The sequence below is a fragment of the Pseudorca crassidens genome, chromosome 2, assembly GCF_039906515.1.
Source record: "Pseudorca crassidens isolate mPseCra1 chromosome 2, mPseCra1.hap1, whole genome shotgun sequence".
NCBI classification, from domain to species: domain Eukaryota; kingdom Metazoa; phylum Chordata; class Mammalia; order Artiodactyla; family Delphinidae; genus Pseudorca; species Pseudorca crassidens.
In genome coordinates this window covers 134805528-134828249 of record NC_090297.1, presented here as the reverse complement: position 1 = coordinate 134828249, position 22722 = coordinate 134805528, and the positions used below count along the sequence as shown (strand labels likewise).

The 22722-nt window shown below is 37.3% G+C and overlaps 1 protein-coding gene across 4 annotated transcripts in view; it reads right to left on the bottom strand.

Moving 5' to 3' along the window:
* Positions 1-19624, bottom strand: part of CEP350 (centrosomal protein 350) — a 139920-nt gene extending 120296 nt beyond the window's left edge. For 2 of the 4 annotated variants that reach the window (XM_067728801.1, XM_067728803.1), the window contains exons 1-5: positions 19252-19624; positions 5574-5659; positions 4504-4550; positions 2281-2395; positions 1283-1442 (exon numbers count right to left, since the gene is read on the bottom strand). In XM_067728801.1, the coding sequence (XP_067584902.1) occupies positions 1283-1442; positions 2281-2395; positions 4504-4550; positions 5574-5646 (395 nt within the window). In that variant the 5' untranslated portion in view covers positions 5647-5659; positions 19252-19624. Of the gene's footprint in view, positions 1-1282; positions 1443-2280; positions 2396-4503; positions 4551-5573; positions 5660-19251 lie in introns of those variants that run through there. The other 2 variants (XM_067728802.1, XM_067728804.1) reach the window with 2 other exon arrangements.
* Between the last annotated feature and the right edge of the window lie 3098 nt (positions 19625-22722).

The following is a 22722-nucleotide window of genomic DNA, read 5'->3' as shown; positions in this document are numbered from 1 at the left end:
TCTGAACCTGCAAGGTCTGAAAGAGTAGCATTTACCACATGTGGCAACTGAGCACTTGAATGTGGTTAGTCCAAACTGAGATGTGCTATAATGTAAATTACATACCAGATTTAAAGATTTAAAACAAAAAAGAATGTAAAACATCTTTGTGTGTGTGTATGTGACTACTAAAAATCTTTAAATTACATATGTGTGGTTCACATTAATGGTTCCATTGTAAGTACTGATCTAAATGTTTCATGTACAGGCATAAAACTCTAAATGCCACAAAAATTCTTAGAGTCATGACTCTATTACAGCATAATATGGTAATTTTGTATCTATTGTGAGTGCACAGTGTGTGCATTTTTCTAAGGAGATAGTCCACAGTTTTCATCACATTCTCACTGGGGTCCATGACCCAAAAAACATTAGACCCTGTTCTGAATGGCTGACTATTAAACAAGATGGGGGCTGAGAACTGAGTTCTGTAGCTTCTCTCTGTAGAGATCAAGACTAAATTCAATTATTTTCACTATCTTGACCAGACTGCAACAATTCACAGGTCTAAAATTAGCACATGTAGGGAATAAAATAAAGCATAAAATGGTAGGTTATCTACCATGCTTCAATCTTAAAAAGAACAACTTACCAAAAAAAAAAAAAAAAGTAAAGTAATTTCACACAGTCTTTCAATCACTACTCATTAAATATTCACTATACAGTTCTTTCAACTTTTCTATGAATATGAAAATTTTCATAATAAAATGTTCGAAAAAATATCTAGAATACTTAGTAAATAACAGGCATTAAGATAATGCTTTGAGAATAAGACAGATTTACAGTCTTAGATAAACTAATGTAATGGGTAGATATGGAATCAAAATATAATGCCAACATGAAAGTGCTCTTTCAGAGGAAGAGGAAGCACAGAGGAAGGGTTAAATAAGCTGGAGAATGAACTGGGGTAGAAACAGATCTGGCAATGTTTCATACAGTAGGTGATAAAAGAAACTGAATAATTCATTTGTAGGAAACATATTTATTACAGTGGCAGTGGTCTGGAGCAAATATTACTACTTCTTCTCCCCAAATATTCCATCTGTAAAAGAACAGAAAGTCAGCATTTCATAATATAAAAGATTTTGCTTTACCTTTTTGGGAAATGAAAAAGGTAATAATACTAGATCCAGAGTGCTATGAAAAACTGAGAAAATAAACTATACTCTTACTATAAATACTACAGATTAACTCTATTTGATAATTTTTAAAAAACAAAACAAACAAACAAAAAAACACTAACCTGTAAGAAACTAAAGGTTCACGAAATTCCACACGATTAATTTTCTTTACGTTACTCTCCAGGGTGGTAGCTCTGAGAGGACTACGAGATTTCTCTTTTTGTGATTTAGAAGATTTGGAGGTTGGAGCATTAACCCAAGAATCATCCAGGTATCTACCATCTGAAGAAAAAGGAAATCTATGAGAACATATGATATAAAATACGACTGTCTCTGAATGCAGCTAGTATTTAAGACAATAACTTAGGTATCTATTATTTCTGAAATCCCTGGTTGGATATTATATAAGTAGATGGGAAAAATTCAGGTTAAATTATTACAGTAACTCAACTTATAGAGAAAGACTATATTCTGAGCAAACAATGCAAAATAAAATTCTACATAAAAAATTCCTTTTTGTCAAAAGTTCTGACCCCAAAAAAAAGAAGTATCAGATAAAACCCAAGACTCACAGATTAATAAAAAAGAATCACAGTATCGGTGGAAAGTACTAACCTGCAGGTTTATTCCACTAATTATGCAACCACAGAATTAAATATATGAAAAGTAACCAAAGAAAATATTTACACTGTGTCAATTTATGATAGTATCTCTAAGACAGAATTTTGATTTTAAACCCCAACAAAAAAATATAAATCTTAAGTCAACTAAATTTCAAAGTGATATACCTGTGAATTAAAAAAAAAAAAGACATTATAACCCTAAAGGCTCAAAATCAAATTCTCATTAACAACATATGAAAACTCACTATCAAAGGTGATGCAGTGGTGCTAAGTCCCTGATCAAAAGATGGTGAAAATGTCATCTACAGTCACTGAATACAAGGCTGCTTCATAACTACTCAGTACCAAAGAAAAAAAACCTAAATGCTGATGAGGTATATAGTCTCTGACAAAAGAACAAGGAAATACATGGGACTATAAGAAGAAATTAAGTTGAAATAAAACATCAAAATTCATATTTAATGTATTTATATCTTTGGAATTAACCTCATACATACCTTTTCTACTTATTTTTCTGGTAGCACTTGCAGAAGATTTCTTGGTATCCATGACAGAATCAAACACAGCTGTACTTGTAGGGGCTACTTCCAATTTGTTTTCAATGTGTCTCAGCTAAAGTTTAAACACCATCAAAACAAACAGGTTAATCCTATTAATTAACCAGCTACCATCAATTTAATTAGTTATTTAAAACTATATTGTCCAACACCTTTCTCTAAAGTAGAAAAAACTTAGGAATGCTTTATTTTAATTTAAAAAAATAGTTTTCCCATTATTTACTACTTAAGCTCTACTAACAACTGGCTCAATGCTGCCCAAATCTGGACAAGAAAAATCAAAAAGTCTGTAGAACATCAAGGAGTTTCTATTTGTCCTGTTGACCTATTTTTTTAATCATTGAGTTTTTTAAAAGCAGTAAATTTTCTGACATTGTATGTTGCATATCATTAAGCTACATATTTGTGCATTTCTATATATTTTATGCATTTTACATGCAAAAATTAGGAAAAAACAATTCAGCTAAACTAAAATTTAGGACTATTCAAATAGCCACAACTTTTTTTTGGCTGCGTTGGTTCTTCATTGCTGCGCGCGGCCTTTCTCTAGTTGAAGCGAGCAGGGGCCACTCTTCGTTGTGGTGCACGGGCTTCTCACTGCAGTGGCTTCTCTTGTTGCAGAGCACGGGCTCTAGGCTCACGGGTTTCAGTAGTTGTGGCTTGCAGGCTCTAGAGCGCAGGCTCAATAGTTGTGGTGCACGGGCTTAGTTGCTCCGCAGCATGTGGGATCTTCCCAGACGAGGGCTTGAACCCGTGTCCCCTTCATTGGCAGGTGGATTGTTAACCACTGTGCAACCAGAGAAGCCCACCACAATTTTTTATAGTTTTATATCTACAGAATAAGTTTCACAATAAGGACAAAATTCACAAGATAGAATTCAGGTTTCCATACGCTTTACAATTTAAGTCGACTTTTTTTCTTTTTTTTTTTTAAGTCGACTTTTGATATTACCACCAATGATTTTAAATAGCATTTTCCCCGCACATGCTTACAGGAGAAAACTTGAAAAAAACAGAAAACAGAAAAAAATAAAATTAAAATCATCAAAATTCCACCACACAGAGATAGAAACGTTGTGTAAAATTCTGATTTATCTTCTTTCAGATTTTTGCAGTGCAATGTACTCACAAGATTGGAATAATCCTTTATATATTAATAGTTCTGTATCAGACGTTTTCCCCCATTTATATTATGAACCACTTATCCCTAAAAATTCTTTTTAAAAGCCCCATAATTTTTTTGGAAAACAACTATTAACAGTTCATCTCTAAATTAGTTTAGCTCTAAATTAAACTGGGGATAGAAACTATTCCTATGTTATAGATGTACAATACTCAAGTAGAAGAGAGAGAATATATACTGATTGCTGTATTCACGGGGCCAAAATTTGACTCTGCATTATGACCAAACCTAGGTTATAGTACCTTTTCCAGATTGATTTTCAAACCAGTTCAAAAGATTAGGGGACAGAAAACACCATATTCAGACAGTAAAGAAATAGATAATTCGAACTCAGGTAGAATACAAAAGAAAACAAACAAAATATATATTAGAAGAGTAATTTGCCTAGAGAGCAGATGAAAAAGAAAAAAGGAAAAGATCTCTCTTTGAAGAAGCTATGTATCACTTGCCAAATTTGGATTTCTAAACTCCAGACAAGATTGGACAGAACATAAATGAGAACATTTGCCCATAATCATGCTTCTTCAGCAGTGCTAAGAAAAAACAGACTGCTATTGCCACAAAAAAAGAGGAGGTAACTCACAGTCCACTCAAGGAAAAGCTGTTCCTTTCATTTCCTGACTCTGAGCCTTTTACATAGACAAAGCCCCACCTTCTAAAATACATTCTATGTTTTAAATCTTCATCTCAACATACCAATTGAGCAAATTTATTAAAGCAGAATAAAGAGTACAAATTATCTTAATCTTTTATATGCCATAGTGTTAATGTTTCTGATACTTAGTGTCTTAATTATTGCTTTACTGTCTAATAGTTGTCATTAATGTTCATTTTGTAACATATAGATAACTTCTTACAGAAATGTTTAACCTTATTTTCTTATCAAAAAAGCACTACAGGAAAAAATTGTAATCTATTCAATCATAACAGGCAATCAATTTTAGACTAGAAAGAAATAAATGGAACCTATAATTACTTACAGCAGCCTTGGTCTGAGAAAGTGCATCCCATGGTGTGGTTATATCTGCTGGGGAATATTGATATTTACTGACTTAGAATCTCTGAAGTGTACCTTGGAATCTGCATTTTAATAGGTCCCAAATGCACTCAAAAGTTTGAGAATCACTTTATTAGGCAGAACTATTCCCCAGCAAGTGCTTTATTATATTGAGCCAAAACATGATTCCTCTCCCATCCTCTAAAGCCAAGCTTCCCAATATAAGGTTTAGTTGTATTAGACACTGATCCCACTAGTCCTTAGGGCAACTGGACTAACACGCCCCTGCCACCTACACTCCATCAGACATCTCTAACAATAAGCAGTATCCTCAGTTTATCCCAATGAGCTGAACAAATACAAAATATAGTATTGTACTGCATTTCATATTATGATATGAAAAGATTGGAAAACTACTCCAGACTTCAATCTACTAGTAGAAACAAGGTAACATCTATTTAGTCTTTCAGATAACAGCCCTTCAAAGAGTTTAAGTCTATATATTTCCCTTGAGTCATCCTTCTCTAGGATAACTATTTTCATCTCCTCCAAATGCCCCTCATGTGACGTGATATCCAGATCCCTCACAAACCCAATAATCTTGCTCCAGATATACTCCAGTTTGTCAACGTCCCTCAAAAAAATCATGCCCTAAATTAAAGTCACCCTCAATGCATCATTTAAAAAAAAAAAGAGTTCAATGAGACTATTATTTTTGTTATCTGTGCACTACAAGTCTATAACTATATTGGGAGCTGTATGATATTTATTAACATTAAGTCAGAATTTGTAAGATATTGTATATAACTAATTTTACATATACTGATTCATTTTTAAAAAGGATGTTTTCCCTTACAAAACAGTTTACTATTGGGTGCCTTTGAACATAAAGTATCTTGTATATTTAAAACAAAATTGAATTTTAAAAATTATTTATCCACTTGTTATAAAACAAAGCATAAGGATAATTTTCATTTACTGAATAGCCCAGAATTTTAGGCACATGACCTAAACAAATCATTAAGTTCAGTTTCAAAAAAAAACAAATCATACCTTGAACAGTATCCGTGCTTTGAGAGTTCCTTGGATTTGGTAAAGGCACCTCTTTTGATTTGCTGCTCCTCATCCTGCCAATTTACCTGCAATCACATCATCAGCATTCACTGAAAATCAGTATTATAATATTAGTAAAGAAAATGCCCTATCTTGCCTTTCATGAAAGTCAGAAAAGAATTTTGTCATCTCTTAAAGTTATATCTGTATTCTCTTAAGAGTTCCTGATAATCTAACAACTTTATTTTTGCTTGGAAAACTAAACCATTAAAAATTATATCATGGGCTTCCCTGGTGACCCAGTGGTTAGGGATCTGCCTGCCAATGCAGGGGACATGGATTCGAGCCCTGGTCCGGGAAGATCCCACACGGCACAGAGCAATTTAGCCCACGTGCCACAACTACTGAGCCTGCACTCTAGAGGTCTCAAGCCACAACTACTAAGCCTGCGTGCCACAACTACTGAAGCCTGTGCGCCTAGAGCCTGTGCTCCTCAACAAGAGAAGCCACCGCAACGAGAAGCCTGTGCACCACAACGAAGAGTAGCCCCCGCTCACTGCAACTAGAGAAAGCCTGCACACAATAATGAAGACCCAACACAGCCAAAAATAAATAAATTTTTTTTTAAATTAAAAAAAAAAGAATCCGCCTGCCAATGCAGGGAACATGGGTTTGAGCCCTGGTCCAGGAAGATCCCACATGCCGTGGAGCAACTAAGCCCGTGCGCCACAACTACTGAGCCCGCATGCCACAACTACTGAAGCCTGTGTGCCTAGAGCCTGTGCTCCACAACAAGAGAAGCCACCGCAATAAGAAGCCTGCGCACTGCAACAAAGACTAGCCCTCACTCACCGCAACTAGAGAAAGCCTGTGCATAGCAACGAAGAACCAATGCAGCCAAAAATAGATAAATAAATAAAATATAAATAAATTTTAAAAACAAAGGAGAGGAGCTTAATTTTCCTCTTGTTGAATGTAAGCTGGACTTAGTGGTTCACTTTTAACAAATCAAATGTGGTGGAAGTGACAGTGTGATTTTCAAGACTAAGTCATAAAAGGCATTGCTTGTTCTCTCTCCCTCTCTCTTAAGGATCCAGCTGCCATGTCATGAGGACAGTCAAGCAGCCCTATGAAGAGGTCCATGTGGCAAAAAAACTGAGGCTTCCTGCCTACAGCCATATGAGTGAACTATCCTGGAAGTGGTGTTAGCCAGCAAGAGATCATCAATACAGTATTATGTCTCATTTTCTCTATTATAAATAACACTGAAATGAACATATTTGTGTACATTAATGCTTATTTGGATCACTTATCTAAAACAGGATCTACAAAGTGTGCTAAAACTGAACTAAAGAATGTACAGAACATGCTACTCTAGAGATCCAATGTTGAACTGTTTTCCAATTTACAATAACATGAACCCAACAGTTTCATTAATATATTTCAATATTAACTATGCTTTTTACTTTTGCTGATTACTAAGGAATATTAATTATATTCCTATTAGGGAAGAATATGGTTGCTTTAAGTTGAATTTAGTAGATTGCTAGCAGGACTAAACATTCCGCCATAGATCTTAATCTAAGTTCTTCATCTGTGAATTATCTTTTCTTGTCCTTTGCCCACCTACCTACCAGGATATTAAAGTTTTTCTTAATTTGCTGAGTTCTTACATTATAAATATATTAAACCTTTGTCATATTTGATAAAAATAATTTTCTTCAATGGCAGTTCAATATGGTGAATATTAAAGACCCTAATTTAATTTAAGAAAAGGAAAAGCCTACCTACTAAGTCCAAACACGTAAAACTAAAGGTATAATTAATTTTAAGGGAGTTATTTTCTCCTTTAGTAAACAATCCTGGTTTATAAATTTCTCAGAAAAAAATTTCAAAAATGTTCTAAAATACAAATTTTCATAGATAATACAAGAAAAGTCAATCTAGGTTTTTAAAAACAGACAGGGGTAGTAGAAAATCTAAAATCAACAAATATGCCAATAGTTAAAAAATTTTCTAACCATACTGTAGAGAACAAATGTACAGACACCAAGGGGGGAAAGCAGGGGTGGGGGGGTGGAATGAATTGGGAGATTGGGATTGACATATATACACTAATATGTATTAAATAGATAACTAATAAGAACCTGCTGCATAAAAAATTAAAATTCAAAAAAAAAACAAAAATTAATGACAAAGAGCTATCCTTCCAAAGATTAAGTGAAGATTTTATTTAAGTCCAACTCAGCAAAGAAAATTGGGTTCTTAATTATTATTTGGTATCTGTCATATAGATTCTTAATGACTGCATTTTGTTATCTGGTAGCGAAATTTTACTGAAAGTAATTTTCTGATTGACTTGTATTCTATGACATATGAATTATTAAAAAATAAAGATTAATCAGACTTTATTGTATGTAACCAACACTGTGCATATTCCAATCTCTAGCGGCAATGCATATGTGACAAGATGGTTCCTGCAGACTGTTTCAAACAGGGTACCTGGATTCAACTTGTGTTTTATATGTATGAGAAGTACACTACTTCATAAAACATAAAGTTTTTTTGTAATGAGAAAAAAATTTTCTAACCATAAAAACTTTAATCAGCTACCAACACAGTTAAAAAAATTAACTCACTTTACTCTCCTTCTCACAAAGATACTTGTGGTCTGGCCAAGTGTCAAGTGATAACTAAACGAACATGAGTTATTCTACATTACTAAATAATCTGTCAATGATGTGACAAAAGTTTTCTTTGGGCAGACTTCACTTTAAAACTAAAATAAATGCAGGCTTCCGTGGTAGTGCAGTGGTTAAGAATCTGCCTGCCAATGCAGGGGACACGGGTTTGAGCCCTGGTCTGGGAAGATCCCCACATGCCACAGAGCAACTAAGCCTGTGCACCACAACTACTGAGCCTGCACTCTAGAGCCCACGCGCCACAGCTACTGAGCCCGTGCACCACAGCTACTGAGCCCGCGTGCCACAACTACTGAAGTCTGTGCACCTACAGCCCTTGTTCTGCAACAACAGAAGCCACCGCAATGAGAAGCCCACGTACTTCAATGAAGAGTAGCCCCCGCTCACCGCAACTAGAGAAAGCCCATGCGCAGCAACAAAGACCCAAAGCAGCCAAAACAAAAAGACAACAATCATTTTAAAGCAGAAGCCAAAATTACAGACCTCTTAACACTCTGGGGGATGACCATGAGGGCAGTTAATAGGTAATAATCATAGCTAATATTTTCCGTGTTTCTTCTATGTGGGCCAAGGGCTATACTGTTTTCCAGACACTATTTCCAATCTCATGAGGCAACTATCCCTATATTCATTGTACTGATGAAGAAAGAGTATCAGACAGACTATGCAACTAGTCCAAGGTCATTCAGGTAATGAGACAGAACTGGAAATTAAATCTAGATCTCTCTCTCTCTCTCAAACCTCTGAAAGCCTCTAATGGTCATTCATATAATGGCAGTCATTGGCATATAGATGGTATAGATGGTAGCCTTGGGCATAGATAAAGTTACCCAGGGAGAAAGTATAGTTTTAGAGAAGAAAAGAGCCCAAGGTCAAACCCTCTTGCACCTCAAGATTTAAAAGAGAAGGACTAGCTGGCAAAGGAGATTGAGAAAGAGAAGTAGAGAAGAAGTGGAAATCAGAGTGTAGTGTATGTAAGCCAAGGGAAAAGAGTATTTCAAGAGAGTGGTCAAACATGCTGCCAAAAGGCCAAGCAGGTTGAGGGCTTGTTATTTGAAAATGCCCATTAGGTTTAGAGATAAAGAGGTCTTTGGTGATTTTAGTGAGAGCTAAATGTGGAGAAATGGGGTGGCAACCACACTGTAATTGAAGAATGACTGAAAAGTACCTTCTAAGTGGAAACTGAATGTATTCAACCAATTTTTTTGAGAAGTTTGTGAAGGAAAAAGAGAGCAGTAATGGAGGAGGGTGTTGGATTGAGGGTTTTTTTGTGTTTGTTTTAAGTAAGAAGACTTAATCGATTAAGTATAAATGCTGATAGGAAGAATCTCAGGGAGGGGAGGAGGCTAGAGATATACGAGAGAAAATATAATTGATGGTTGAACTTTCTTGAGAGAAACTGGAGGCGAGGAAATCTTGAAACAGGCGAAGTATTCTTATAGTTCCTTTCCTCTAAAAGTTACTTTTTCTGTTCTTTTTCCATTCTCGCTATTTATGAACTCTTAGCCTACATAATAAGAGGGCAATTTCTCAGCTCTGGTTAGTTTTCTCTGAGCCTTTGTACTTCTCTTATGAGGTCAATATTTTGGTGATTCATGAAGTGTGGACTCCTTGGCTTTATGTTTGCTAGCAAGTAAATAGTTTTATGAAGTTGCATCCTTACTTGATTTATAGGTGTTCCTTTTTATTTATATCACTTTTAACTGGATTCTTTTTATATCACTTATCATAGCTCTAGTGAAATTGTGTTTCCATTCTCTGTGGCAAATTAGAGTCATCCTTAGCTAACTTTTAGAAGTTAGTTAGGTCCCTCCCGCACCACCACTCCCCACTGCTTTTGCAGCCCTCTCCTCGCCATACGCACACATAAGCCATTTTTATATTTTGAGCCATTGTTTGGAGCTTTTATTTATATTTTACATGATGCAAATAGAACCCTGTCAAATACAGGGTCTTTTTTAGTTCTTGTGATATCCGACTTTAGTCTGAACAAAGCAGTATTGTTCATTTATGCTTTGACTTTTACCTGAAACAACTTGTTTCTCTACAAGATGCCAGTTAAACTCACTGTAAAATGGTCACTAAAATAAAACTCTGAGTCACATAAATAACAAAAGTATTCTTAGGCTTTCTGAAAATTAAGTTCGCAGTATAGTAAGGAGGCAAAGTGCAAGACAGTGATATAGATCCTGTGTTACTGGTTTCTGAAACTATGGTCAGATCTTATCTCTGATAACCTAACCCACATAACCAACTGCTTATTCAGAAATCTCAAAGACACATCAAACTCATCATCTCCAAAAGCCAAGTCATGATTATTCCCAAAAAACAAACTTGAGGTATTCCCTATCACACTCCAGTTGCACAAGTAAGAAATATCCACAAGAGGTGATTGATTATACTATATGACCTCTAAGATCCTTTTCCCCTTTGAATTTAATAATCTATACCACCAATTCTCAGAGCGTGGTCCAGGCATCCTTGAGGGTCTATGAGACCCTTTCAAGAATGTCTTTAAAATCAAAACTATTTCCATGATAATATTAAGACATTATTTGTCTTTTTCACTCTCATTCTCTTAGGAGTGTGTATAGTGGAGTTTCCCAAAGGCTCCATGACATATGATATCACAACAGACTGAATACAGAAGCAGATATGAGAATCCAGATGTCTTCTATTAAGCCAGGCATTATAAAGATTTGAAAAATGTCAAACAATGCCACTCTTCTCACTAAATTTTTTTTTGTTTTGGAAAATATATTTTTATTTTAAAAATTGTGTATTAATATGATACAGTTTATGGTTATTTTAAATAAACTAATAAATATGTTTAAAGTTTCTAATACAACAAATATCAACAGATACAGTCCACATAAAAGCTCTTTGAGTTTTCAATAACTCAAGAGTATAAAGTGTCTCCTTGACACCAAGAAGTTTGACAAACTCTGATCTATACCTATCATATGTATATACAAATAAGATATGACATTTTGAAATAGCCAATTCTCAAGTATCTTCAAGCAGCAAATTTTCCTTTCACATTTATTGACAGTGCTCTCATTCAGTCACATAGACTCATTCAGCTCAATTATTTATTGGGCTCCTACTATGTGCAGGTACTGGCGATGAAAAATGAAAGAAACGACTTCGTTCTGGCTCTCCCAGAGTTATTTTAACTTTGCTTCTGTTCTCTCATCTTTATCAGACCCAATGTAACAACCATCTATGCCTGAAAGGCTGAAAAGAAACAACCCTGCAACAGTCATACTATCTAGTCTCAATATAAAATGGACAAATTTAGTAGGGACCAGGCTAGGAAAAGTGGAAAACATTCCGGCTCTAAAACAGACCTACTACACTGTTCCATGTAAATTCTCAGAATAACCAATACTCCCATAATATGGTATACAAAAACAAATGACCTGAGAATTAGCCTCACCTCTTTTTACGTATAAAATACAAACCTCAACAACTACTTTTAACAATTAAGAATGACCTCCTATAATCCAGGAAACCCAGAAGAAACTATAACATCTGGCACCAGCTTGGCCTCTGGCGTATAGGAGACTGGATAGGGATCACAAAGAACACAATGTCCCCCACTGATATGAAATGAAGAGCTAAACTAGAGCCTGATTAAAAGTACCCCTAGTCTTTTACTTAAAAAAACCTAAAAATAGGAGCCTATACTTTGTTTACCCTCTATCTAGTTATCCTGAATATTTACTCTTCTAAATTAATCTCAAGGAATATATCCTTATAAATGTGTCTTATAGTGCAAGTCAGGATTATTTTTTGTCCCAAAAGTATGAAATTTTCACTACAAAAGCTTCCTGATACAGAAGAAACCATTAACACTGGTTAACTCTGCGGAGAGGGACTGAGAATCCAAGAAAGGAAGCAGATTTTCCAGTGGATATGTTTTCGAATTTTTAAAAGCAGATACATTTATCACGTTTCAAGGAAAAAAACAAGGAAAAATAATTTTGAGAAGTTTCCTTCAACATTCAATAACTTAGCTAATTTAGAGGCTGTTAAGGAAACAAATATAACAACTTTTTCTTTCACTGGAAGCCGCTGTATAGTTGCTCCCACTTTATCTTTCCTCTTACCGCCCCACCTCCATACTATTATTTACATATCTGTCTCTTACATGTCACTGTGGGGACGATGTTTTATTCCTCTTTATATCCCTAGTCCATGCACAGTACACAGCACCCACTAGGTGCTCCAGACCTGTCTGCTGAATGATTGTCCCATTGATAAATCTCAAGAATCCAATTCTCAAATGCAAACAGGGCAAAAAAAACCCACAGGTATTTCATATATGAAGAGGTTAACCACTGGTAAGCCAAAAATTTCTTTCATGGTAACATGTAAAAAAACAATAAGTAAAATAATAGTTATATGTGTACATATGCATTTTATGTTTCAAAATAAGCCCAAAACTAAAAAGAAATTCTTTAAAAAAATACTCTTATTTTATAGATTTAGACATGAAAATCATGAATGAAATGAAGCCAGTTAAATGAAGCCAGTGCTATTACTCATGATTTTTAAATCTAGTTTTTAGGGACCTCCCTGGTGGCGCAGTGGTTAAGAATCCACCTGCCAATGCAGGGGACACGGGTTCGAGCCCCGGTCCAGGAAGATCCAACATGCCGCGGAGCAACTAAGCCCGTGAGCCACAACTACTGAGCCTGCGCTCTAGAGCCCGCGAGCCACAACTACTGAGCCTGCGCTCTAGAGCCCACAAGCCACAACTACTGAGCCCACGTGCCACAACTACTGAAGCCAGGGAGCCTAGAGCCCATGCTCCACAACAATAGAATCCACTGCAATGAGAAGCCCACGCACCGCAATGAAGAGTAGACCCTGCTCACCACAACTAGAAAAAGCCTGCACACAGCAACAAAGACCCAACGCAGCCAAAAGTAAGTAAATAAGCAAACAAACATGGTTGCTTAAGGAAAGTAGGATGTAGGTTTTAAAAAATCAATCAATCTAGTTTTTAAAAGGGAGAGATGCCATGATTCCAAAGGAGCTTTTACAAGTCCATTTACAACAACAACAAAAACTTTAAGTGGTTAACTTTTTTAAAAATCACCTAACCTCAAATTTATCAAAGATAAATCCGACTCTTCTGGTTGCAAAAATATCCTTCCATCTATAAAAAGATCTCCTTTACACCATTATTTCTCTATAGAATTTTAAATGATTCATCATACAAGAAAGCGTAGCATCTACACAACTTTTCAGAGATTCATCTATATTGTTTTAAGTGTAGTCCAACTTCATTTATAACTAATCAGAGAACAAAGCATATCAGAGCTGGAAGTTAGGGGTCATCTAATCTCATGTTTTTCAAATATGTAGTAATGGTACCACATAGTAGATCAAAAAGAATCAATCTGGTACGTTAGAGCCTGCATTTTTTAATGAAACCAAATAAAACTGAATTGAAAATATCAGGGTGTATTGAAAGCAGCAAGGGTATTTTTTAGGTGAAACTTTCATTTCATTTTATATATAGATATATACATATCTATGTATATTATGTTCCCATGGAAAATCTATTTTTTACTATGGGTGTCCTAGTCAAAAGAGTTCAAGAGGTTCCCAAGCTTTCTCAGTTCACAGAACCCTTAGTGTCTCAGTAATTTTTTCATAGTGCCCACAGGCCAAAAAATTACCTAACAGTTTCATTTATTAGGTAGTTAGGTCCATATAACCTAGTAAGTATTTATGTCCTAACAACTTAGTAGCAGCTTGAAAAATACATATAAATTAAAAGAAATCTTTTAATTACTAAATAACCACAATTACTTATTAATGGGATGTGTGCACCTAAAAGACATTACATAATTTCTCAGACCTTGAAATCACTTTGGACACGGCCACTTTCATTTACTGTTTCACACTGATTTCTGCACAGAACTTTCTTTTAATCACAGCAACCCCCAAAACCTAGCTTTTTGAAGACATAACTGTCATTGAAAGGAATGTGGCACAATCTCATGCACAGTACCTCAAACTAATAGTTTAAGCAGTGGTCTCACAGACGTCAAATATCCCACAGATAACCCACAGTTGTCAAATATTAGTTTCCCTCAAAAATTTAAAAGTATTCAACAGTGCCCATGTGAGTTTACTACGGTGCTCCCAGGTACCTCATGGCACGGTCTGGGGATCCTGGGTTTACAAAACACTGATCTAGCCTATGTGCTTACTTTGTAAATTAAGAAATAAGACGTAAGGTCACAAAGTTAGAATAAAAATAAATACATTCATCAGGAATTTTCATAGATTAATTTTAACCTTCCCTCAACAAAAGTTTTGAAACAGAATCTAATCATGTGATATTCTGTGGATGAACTCTGTAGCTCTCTGAAAAACTATATTCAAAACTACATTATGTGACTGTATAATAGTAGAAAAATTCTGCCTCGATATTTTCTTTTTCAGAAAAAAGAGTTTCAAAAATGATAATGCCACTTACAATAAACAACACAAAAGTACCTAAAGTAAAGAAAAAAGGAAAGTCATCCACTCTCCCAGCAATAAACACAGCTAATAGTTTAATGTCTATCCTTACAGAGCCCTTCCTATGCACATACAAAATCAAAACAAAATCAAACTACATTTCTTTGCCTATGTATTTGTTTTAACACTGAATCATATTGCACAGTGTAGTACAACTTATTTTTTTCACTCAATATTATATCATGAACATTCTTCCTTGTCAGAACATAATAATAATTACAAACACCTATGTGGAACTTACTTAGGGCTTAAATATTAACTCATTTAATTCTCACAACAGCCCTGTCAGGTGAGAACTATAATTATATCCACTTTATAGATGAGTTTAAGTAACCTGCTAATGGTCACAGCTAATAAATGGTTAGGATTTGAACCCAGAAAGTTGGCTGCATGGTTCCTGTGCTCAAAGAAACACTCAGCTACTTCTCATCAAGTAAATATATCTATCCCTCAATCTATTAACAAGTGCATTGTATGTCACTGTAATTTTAACTATTCCCCTACCAACAAACATTTAGGATTTTTTTTTGTTACTTATAAATGTTGTAGACATTTATTTGTAATAATGCTAAAATGAACATCCTTATAGATTTGTTCTAGTGCTCTTGTGTTAAATTTTCTGTAAGATAAACTCCTAAAAATGAAATGACTCTATCAACGAATATGTGCACTTTTAATTTTGATAGGTGATGCCAAATTTCCTTCCAGAAACAGTTGCACCAATTTATAGTCCCAATGACAGAGGAGAAGTTTGAGATTCATATTTAGGTTAAAAAATATTTTGGGGGGCTTCCCTGGTGGCGCAGCAGTTAAGAACCCACCTGTCACTGCAGGGGACATGGTTTAGCCCTGGTCCAGGAAGATCCCACATGCCACGGAGCAACTAAGCCCATGTGCCATAACTACTGAGCCTGCACTCTAGAGCCCAGAAGCCACAACTACTGAGCCCACGTGCCACAACTACTGAAGCCCATGCGCCTGGAGCCCATGCTCCGCAACAAGAGAAGCCACTGCATTGAGAAGCCCGCGCATCACAACGAAGATTAGCCCCCGCTCACCACCAACTAGAGAAGGCCCGCGCGCAGCAACGAAGATCCAACACAGCCAAAAATAAATAAATAAATATTTGATTCATGAAGAGTGAGGCCTGTTTTTTGAGTTTTTAGTTAACACTTACATAGAAGAGATTGCCGGTTGTTCACAATTATCCTCTAATTGGATAATTATCTTCATATTAAACAAATGTAGACTTCACAGCTGTATAGTGGAGTCTTCATCCAGTTATGAAATCAACTATGGGTGAGATATTTCCTCCATATGAACTCTGTTTACTTACATATAAAACGTGGGAATTGGACTAGCTAGCCTTTAAGATTTAAAACTCCCAATGCTGTAATTAAAAGAGACTTAAAATTATTACAAGCCTATAATTATAGTACTAGTATAACAGGTCAGGGTCTTAAAGCTTCCATTTTCTTTAAATTACAATAACTATTGTCAGAACATCTAAGCAAATCATTAAAATAGTCAATAAAGTTTTCAGGATCTACCTGTGGCTTATTCTCAGCAACCTTTTAATACCAGTCTGTCATTCCCCTGCCACCTAGCAAACTTGACTTTATCTATGGACTATATTCCTAAGAAGAGTTGATGTGTGCCTAGGAACCATGAACTAGTGTTTTGTTTTGTTTAAATACTATGCCAAGACCACTCTCTAGTCAATTTATTCAGCCAATATTTATTGACTATTTTACTATGTGCTAGGCACTGGGTGCACAACAGTTAATAGACAATCTCTGCCATCATGGAACTTACACACTAGATGAGAAAGGCAAATAATAACCCAAAGTAACCACTAGCAAATGTGAAGTTATACTTGTGATAACGAACAAAAATATTAATGCAAAAAAACCTATGCAATCTTTTGATTATTCAGGTTTCGGGAGTGATTTGTGACACTAGAAATTGACTTTGTAAAAAAAAGTCAATAAAGAAAATGACTTCACGACTTGCCCCACAAGGCAAAAATAGCAATCACAAGTATAGATGGTAAGTTAACTTTTTAAATCATCAATTCTATAATAAAATCACCAAGATGTCCCTACTTTTCAGTTATGCTGCTGACCATGTGGCTTGAATATTTGTTTTAGCTAACCAAGAATATAAACGATCTGAAGTACTAAAGATGACAGGTACTTTGTTATAAAGCAGAAACTAACACACCATTGTAAGGCAATTATACCCCAATAAAGATGTTAAAAAAAAAAAAAAAAAAGATGACAGGACTCTGAGTATCCAAACAAAATGAGAGATGACAAATTAACTACAATTTCTTAAGAACACTGTTCAAGCAAAAAGTACATACAGAAGTAGAGCAATTCACTACAATAATTCATAGCTTGTTACTAATTAACATAATGCTATGAAAATACTAATGTTTTTAAAGTACCGACAGTTATCCACGTAAGGAACTAGTAGCTTGTCACAATCTTTTAGATTTTAAAAAACCAAATGCCAGAAGTATCTATATTAATATTCAATTTTAAATAAAACTAATTCTATGACGTTAACTAGACGTGATCACTTTGCAATAAATACAAAGGTCGAATCATTATGCTATACGCCTGAAACCAGTATGTCAATAAAAATAAAGAAAAATTTTAAAGTCTTAGATCATCTGTGGAAATAAGACCATCATTCACATAAATAAATGAACTTCCTTGTTCATTTATTTATTCCTTGTCAATTTCCACAACTACAAAATAAGGACATTTGTCAAATCTACCTCACAAAATTGCTCTGAGCACTAAATAATTTATGTAGAGGCACACCAAAAAACGATGTAAGTTATTTTAGACAGCAGTTTCTTTTTGCTCCCACTATAACTTACAGCTATGTAACAAACAACAAAATTCGTTAGATAGGGACTTCATCTCCTTTCTTCTGTCCATGATATGGTAAAAGTGTTATAAAATGGTCAAAAGACTAGCAATCAGACCATTAGAAAAAAATTCTAAACTCATAACTCATAAATTAATTACCCCACAGGAGGCTGGCTGTTCAAGTATTAATGCTCTTACATAACACTACGCACCAATATATCTCAGAGAATCAGAAAAATTCTTCAACATATGTATGAAATTGTATACATACTATAACTCACCATTATTACAAACACAAGCCGTGCTACTCACTATGAAAAGTTGAGATACATATGTATTTATCCACACATACAATGTATTCTAGCTTGATGTTTATGTATCTGATTAAAGTATCTTAAATGCAATGCAATGACGGTTCAATGGTTCAGATTTATTTTATTACACTGAACGGAGTTTGTAAATTTAGCACACCAAAACTAATTATTACATACCCATGGGCTTGAAGCAACTTCTACCATAGGTCTAACAACCAATCCCCCAAAGTCACAATCTCATGTTATTAGCAGCACATTGCCTTGTTTAAACACAATATTTTAAACTAAGAAATTATTTTAATGGAGAGTATTTTAATTGCTCTACAAAGCTTTTCAAGCTCTTACTAGGCCTGCCTAAAATAGCCATTCTTTAAAAACCCTTAAAATACAGGGCTGGAGGAGGTATCGTTAACATGGCAACATAACCATTAACGACTTTTCCAAATTCAAAACGAGGATCACCATCAAAACAAAACAATCAGGTGGAGTACAGACGTGGATACTGATCACTATTCCTGACAACGTGTTTTTTCCTATATGGAGGATTTGCTGCTACACAAAAACCACATCAAAATCTATACCTATGTGCAACCTCCTATCCGAAAAGCCAGCCAAATTCCAACCCATATTTGTGACATTAGCTAAATATCATTTAGCATGTTAGGCTACACTTCAAAGAGGCCAGGGGAAAATAGTGACAACTTTCAAAGCGTACAAGCTTTTTAAATCTCCCCCTACATCACTTGTGAATTAATGGACAGACTACATTCAGCAGCTGCCAAAGAAGATCAAAGTTTTCCCTATGCTTGAAAATGTTTATCCCCACCAAAAAGGAACAGAAACTAGTCATCCTTGCCACTGGAGCCAGTACCCCGGGATTTCCCAAAATATGCCAGATATCCAAATGAAGACGAGACACTTCTCCGGAGAGCAAGGGCGAGAGGTATCTCACACCTTTTGCAGAAGAGAGGAGGGGCGAGGGAGGGGGGGACAGGCACTGGCAGATAAGGAAGGAAATCCCGTCTACTGCAGGCACCGGTGGGACCTGAAACCTAGGTCTCAGAATGGCCCTCCTAGCAAAGCCTAGGACCCAGGGAGGCTCCTCGAGGGGGACGCCAGACTGGGCCAGGGCTCCTGGCGCCCCGCCCCGCCTCCCCCGCCGACCCGGGACCGCGGACAGAGGCAGCGAAGGCTAAGCGAGCATCCGCGGTCCCAGCCAGGTCCTCCCGCAGCTCACCTGAGAGTGTCGCCTCCGCCCTCGGCCCCCACGGTGCATCCCGCGGGGCCTGGCGGAGGGTGCAGTGACGCCGCCCCGACCGGCCCCAGGGCTGCCCGGCCCTGGCCTCCCCGCTCCGGGGACGCACCGGGTGCCCGCCTCGCACCGGCTCCCGGGATCCGCGGGTCTGCAGAGAAGGAAGGAGAGGCGGAAAGGCTGCCTCCCCTCCCCCACAGCAAGCCACCCCCTGAGCTGCGGCTCTCTGCAGTTCCCTCTGGCGCAGGTCTGGCCCGGCTCCCCCGCCCGGGAGTCACTTCAGCAGCGGCGGCCCAGTCGCCATTACAGCCCAACAACTGACACGGAGGAGGAGCGGCGCCAGCGGCAGTGGCGGTGGCGGCGGCGCGAGGCAGGGCGGGAGCAGTGGGGGGGGGGCGGGGGGGTGTGTCCAGGCAAAACTCGCGAGAAGTGTCCCGAGTCGGTTCCAGAGGAATGCAACCTTCGGTTAGGGCCATGCTAAGTGTGGCCAAAAGGCGAGTGTGAGATAAAACGAGGAGAGGAAGCTCGAGGGCGCCATGTTTGGTGTGGCGAAGGTTGAGCCTTGCAGGTCTTGGGAGGAGCCAAAGTAGATCCGCAGCGGAGACCTTCCCCTCACCCCCCGCCCCCCCCCCCGCCCTCTTTCATCTAAGTGGGCCTTCTGGCTGCGCATTTCACCCCCGGCCGAAAAAAAACAAGCTGGGGTTATGACAAGGATAAGCTCGAAGTCTGAAAATTGCAGCTTCTCAGTGTTTATGATGTTTCACCAGTTGTCCAAATAAATCTTCTGTACCCCAGTCAGTTTCAGAGTAATTGCAGCTCTGCGGCTGCGGCAGTTACCCACTGCTGGCACTGTGGCCGTTTCATTCGCGAGGGTTACAATTCTGTTCAGCACGCACTCTGTCTAGTGGCTTAAGACTCCAGAGCAAGTAAAACGGAGTTTCCTCCCCTTAGGTGTTGGCATTGATATAACTGTGCTTTAAGAGACTCTATGATCACCATATCTTCTACCATCCTTAACCACTTTCCCCAATCTCTACATGGTGAATTCTATGATCTGTGAAGACTTAGCTTAAATGACATCTCTTTTGCAAATAATGCCACCTTTTGCTAGGTGCTCACTGCACACAAGCCCTCCACCCTTCACTTTCCTCCACCTTCTGAACTCATATAGCTATTTATCCAGAGACTGTTTCTCATCTTGAGGACTCTTTTTTTTCTCTTCTCTTTATACACCAACAGGGCCTAGCATAGTAACTGGAACATTGTAGGTGCTCAATAAATGCTTGTCGAGTGGATCTTAATAAAAGCTGGAGGCAGTAACTGCCCGCTCTCTTAGGGCCTATAGCTGTGCCTGAATAGGAGGTAAATGGATGTACAAAAATCCTGCACATATGTAAAATGTGTACTGTGTCTCCAGGAAGCTGTGCTGGGGGGAAAAACAGGAAATGTGGGTATCCCAGTGGTGCAAGTGGTAGCAAGAAAAACAACATAAGGAGAGAGTTAATTAAGTTTTCCCCAACCTTCCTATGTAAAGCAGTGGGATAGATGCTTTTCATGTTATTTTACTGAATTTATTCAACCATCTTATTAAGTATTATACTCATTTTTTTAAAGTGCTGAAAAGCTAAGTAATTTGCCCAATATTACACCATCAATAAAAAGCAGATGTAAAATTTGAGGTCTCCCTTACTCCAAAGGCTATTTATATCTTTTTCACCTCCATACTACCCCCTGGGCAACAGAGAAAACACCAAAATTCCTGTCACTGTGTAGGGAGCAATGCTATCCTCATATCAGCCTATGCACAATTTCCACCTCTTATACCTTGTACTGATCTTTGGCCTCTCCTTCACTTTGAAAAGAACTTCAGCACATCAACCCCTCTCCTTTTCAACATCCCATAACTCCTGTTGTTTATACCCTACAGGTTGGCTCCTGAGTATATTGTTTTGTACTGTTTGCTCTTTCATGAGTGTAATTCATCTCTTGAACAAGATTGGAAGCTTAATGAGGAAAGGTTTGTTACCCTGCCAGTAGTGCTAGGCACATAATAGGTATTTAAGGTAGCTCCCTTTTTTTCCTACTTCTTAGAAGACACCAAGATCTTGGTGTCTTTATAGTCTTTATATTCTTTGTTGAGTACTGTAGCTTTGACTCTCAACTTTCTTGGAGAACTTGATCTTAGCCCAAAATTTCAGACTGAATCTCCAACTGTCTTACCCATCTCCACATAGATACAGAAGTCATCGGTACCTCCAACTCCCAAATTAAGTTCATGTGTTTTCCCACTCCTCAATCCCACAAAGCCAGCTCCTCTTTCTGTCCTGTATTTCTGTTAATGGCCATTGCAAACACACTTCTGAGAACTAAGAGAATAAAAAGTTTTAAAATACTATATATTCTTCTCTATGCCTTGCTCCTACCCAATCAGCTATTGTCTCTAAATACCAATAATACATATTTCTTAAATCCACTTCCCTGTTGTCCAGGTGCACCACTGCTCTTCTAATTCAGGCTCTCATTTCTCCTGCCCAAATGATTTCAGCAGTCTTCCTAGAGTTCAGCCTGAGTTTTGTCCCTGCCCTGCCTGTGCCTGCCAAGGTAAGTAAAAATTCCTCACCTCAGTCGTTAAGGCTTTTCTCAATATGACACCATCCAAGCTTTCTAACTTCCTAAAATAAGGCAGCACAAAAAAATAGAAAGGGCAAGGATATGGTGTCAGGAAGATTCCAATTCAAATCTTGACTCCATCACTTGCCCATGACCTCAAAAACCTCCATTTTATTGTCCATAAATCATGACTAATTATACCTACCATATAGGGTTGTCTTAAAGATTAGAAATAACATCTGTCAAGAGCCTGGCACATAAAAGAGAGAAATAAAGAGTGGCTATTATTATTTCCCTAACTGGATGTAATGTTCAAGCCAGTTTCCATCTCAGACATGGCCCGTTCATTCCTACTTCTAGACCTTTGTTCCATAACCTGGATCACATATCACCCTGGTTTGCAATTTCTGCCACATTCCTTAAGTACGAGCTCAAAAGCTACCTACTGCAGGAAAAATTCCATGACTGTTCATCCTTTGCAGGTACTGAGTGCACCCCTGAACTCCACAATGCTGTGTACCTCCTTAGGACTGTACCTACCATAGATAGTTCTGCATTTATATTACACACCTTTGTCACGTTAGACTATAAAGCTCTTTGTTTCCTTCACAGTGGTTTAAGAGCATAAACTTTGGAGTCACGTAGACCTGGATCAAATCAAATAACTTTGGTCAAGTTACTTAACCTCTTTGTGCCTCAGTTTCCACATCTGTCTAGTAGAGATTACAATTGTACCTACTACTCCATAAGGTTTTGTGAGGGTTAAAAGAAACAACACATGTAAAGGACATAGCATAGCATGGTACTTCGTGCACAGAAGGTGCTCAAAAATGTTGGTTATTTTTA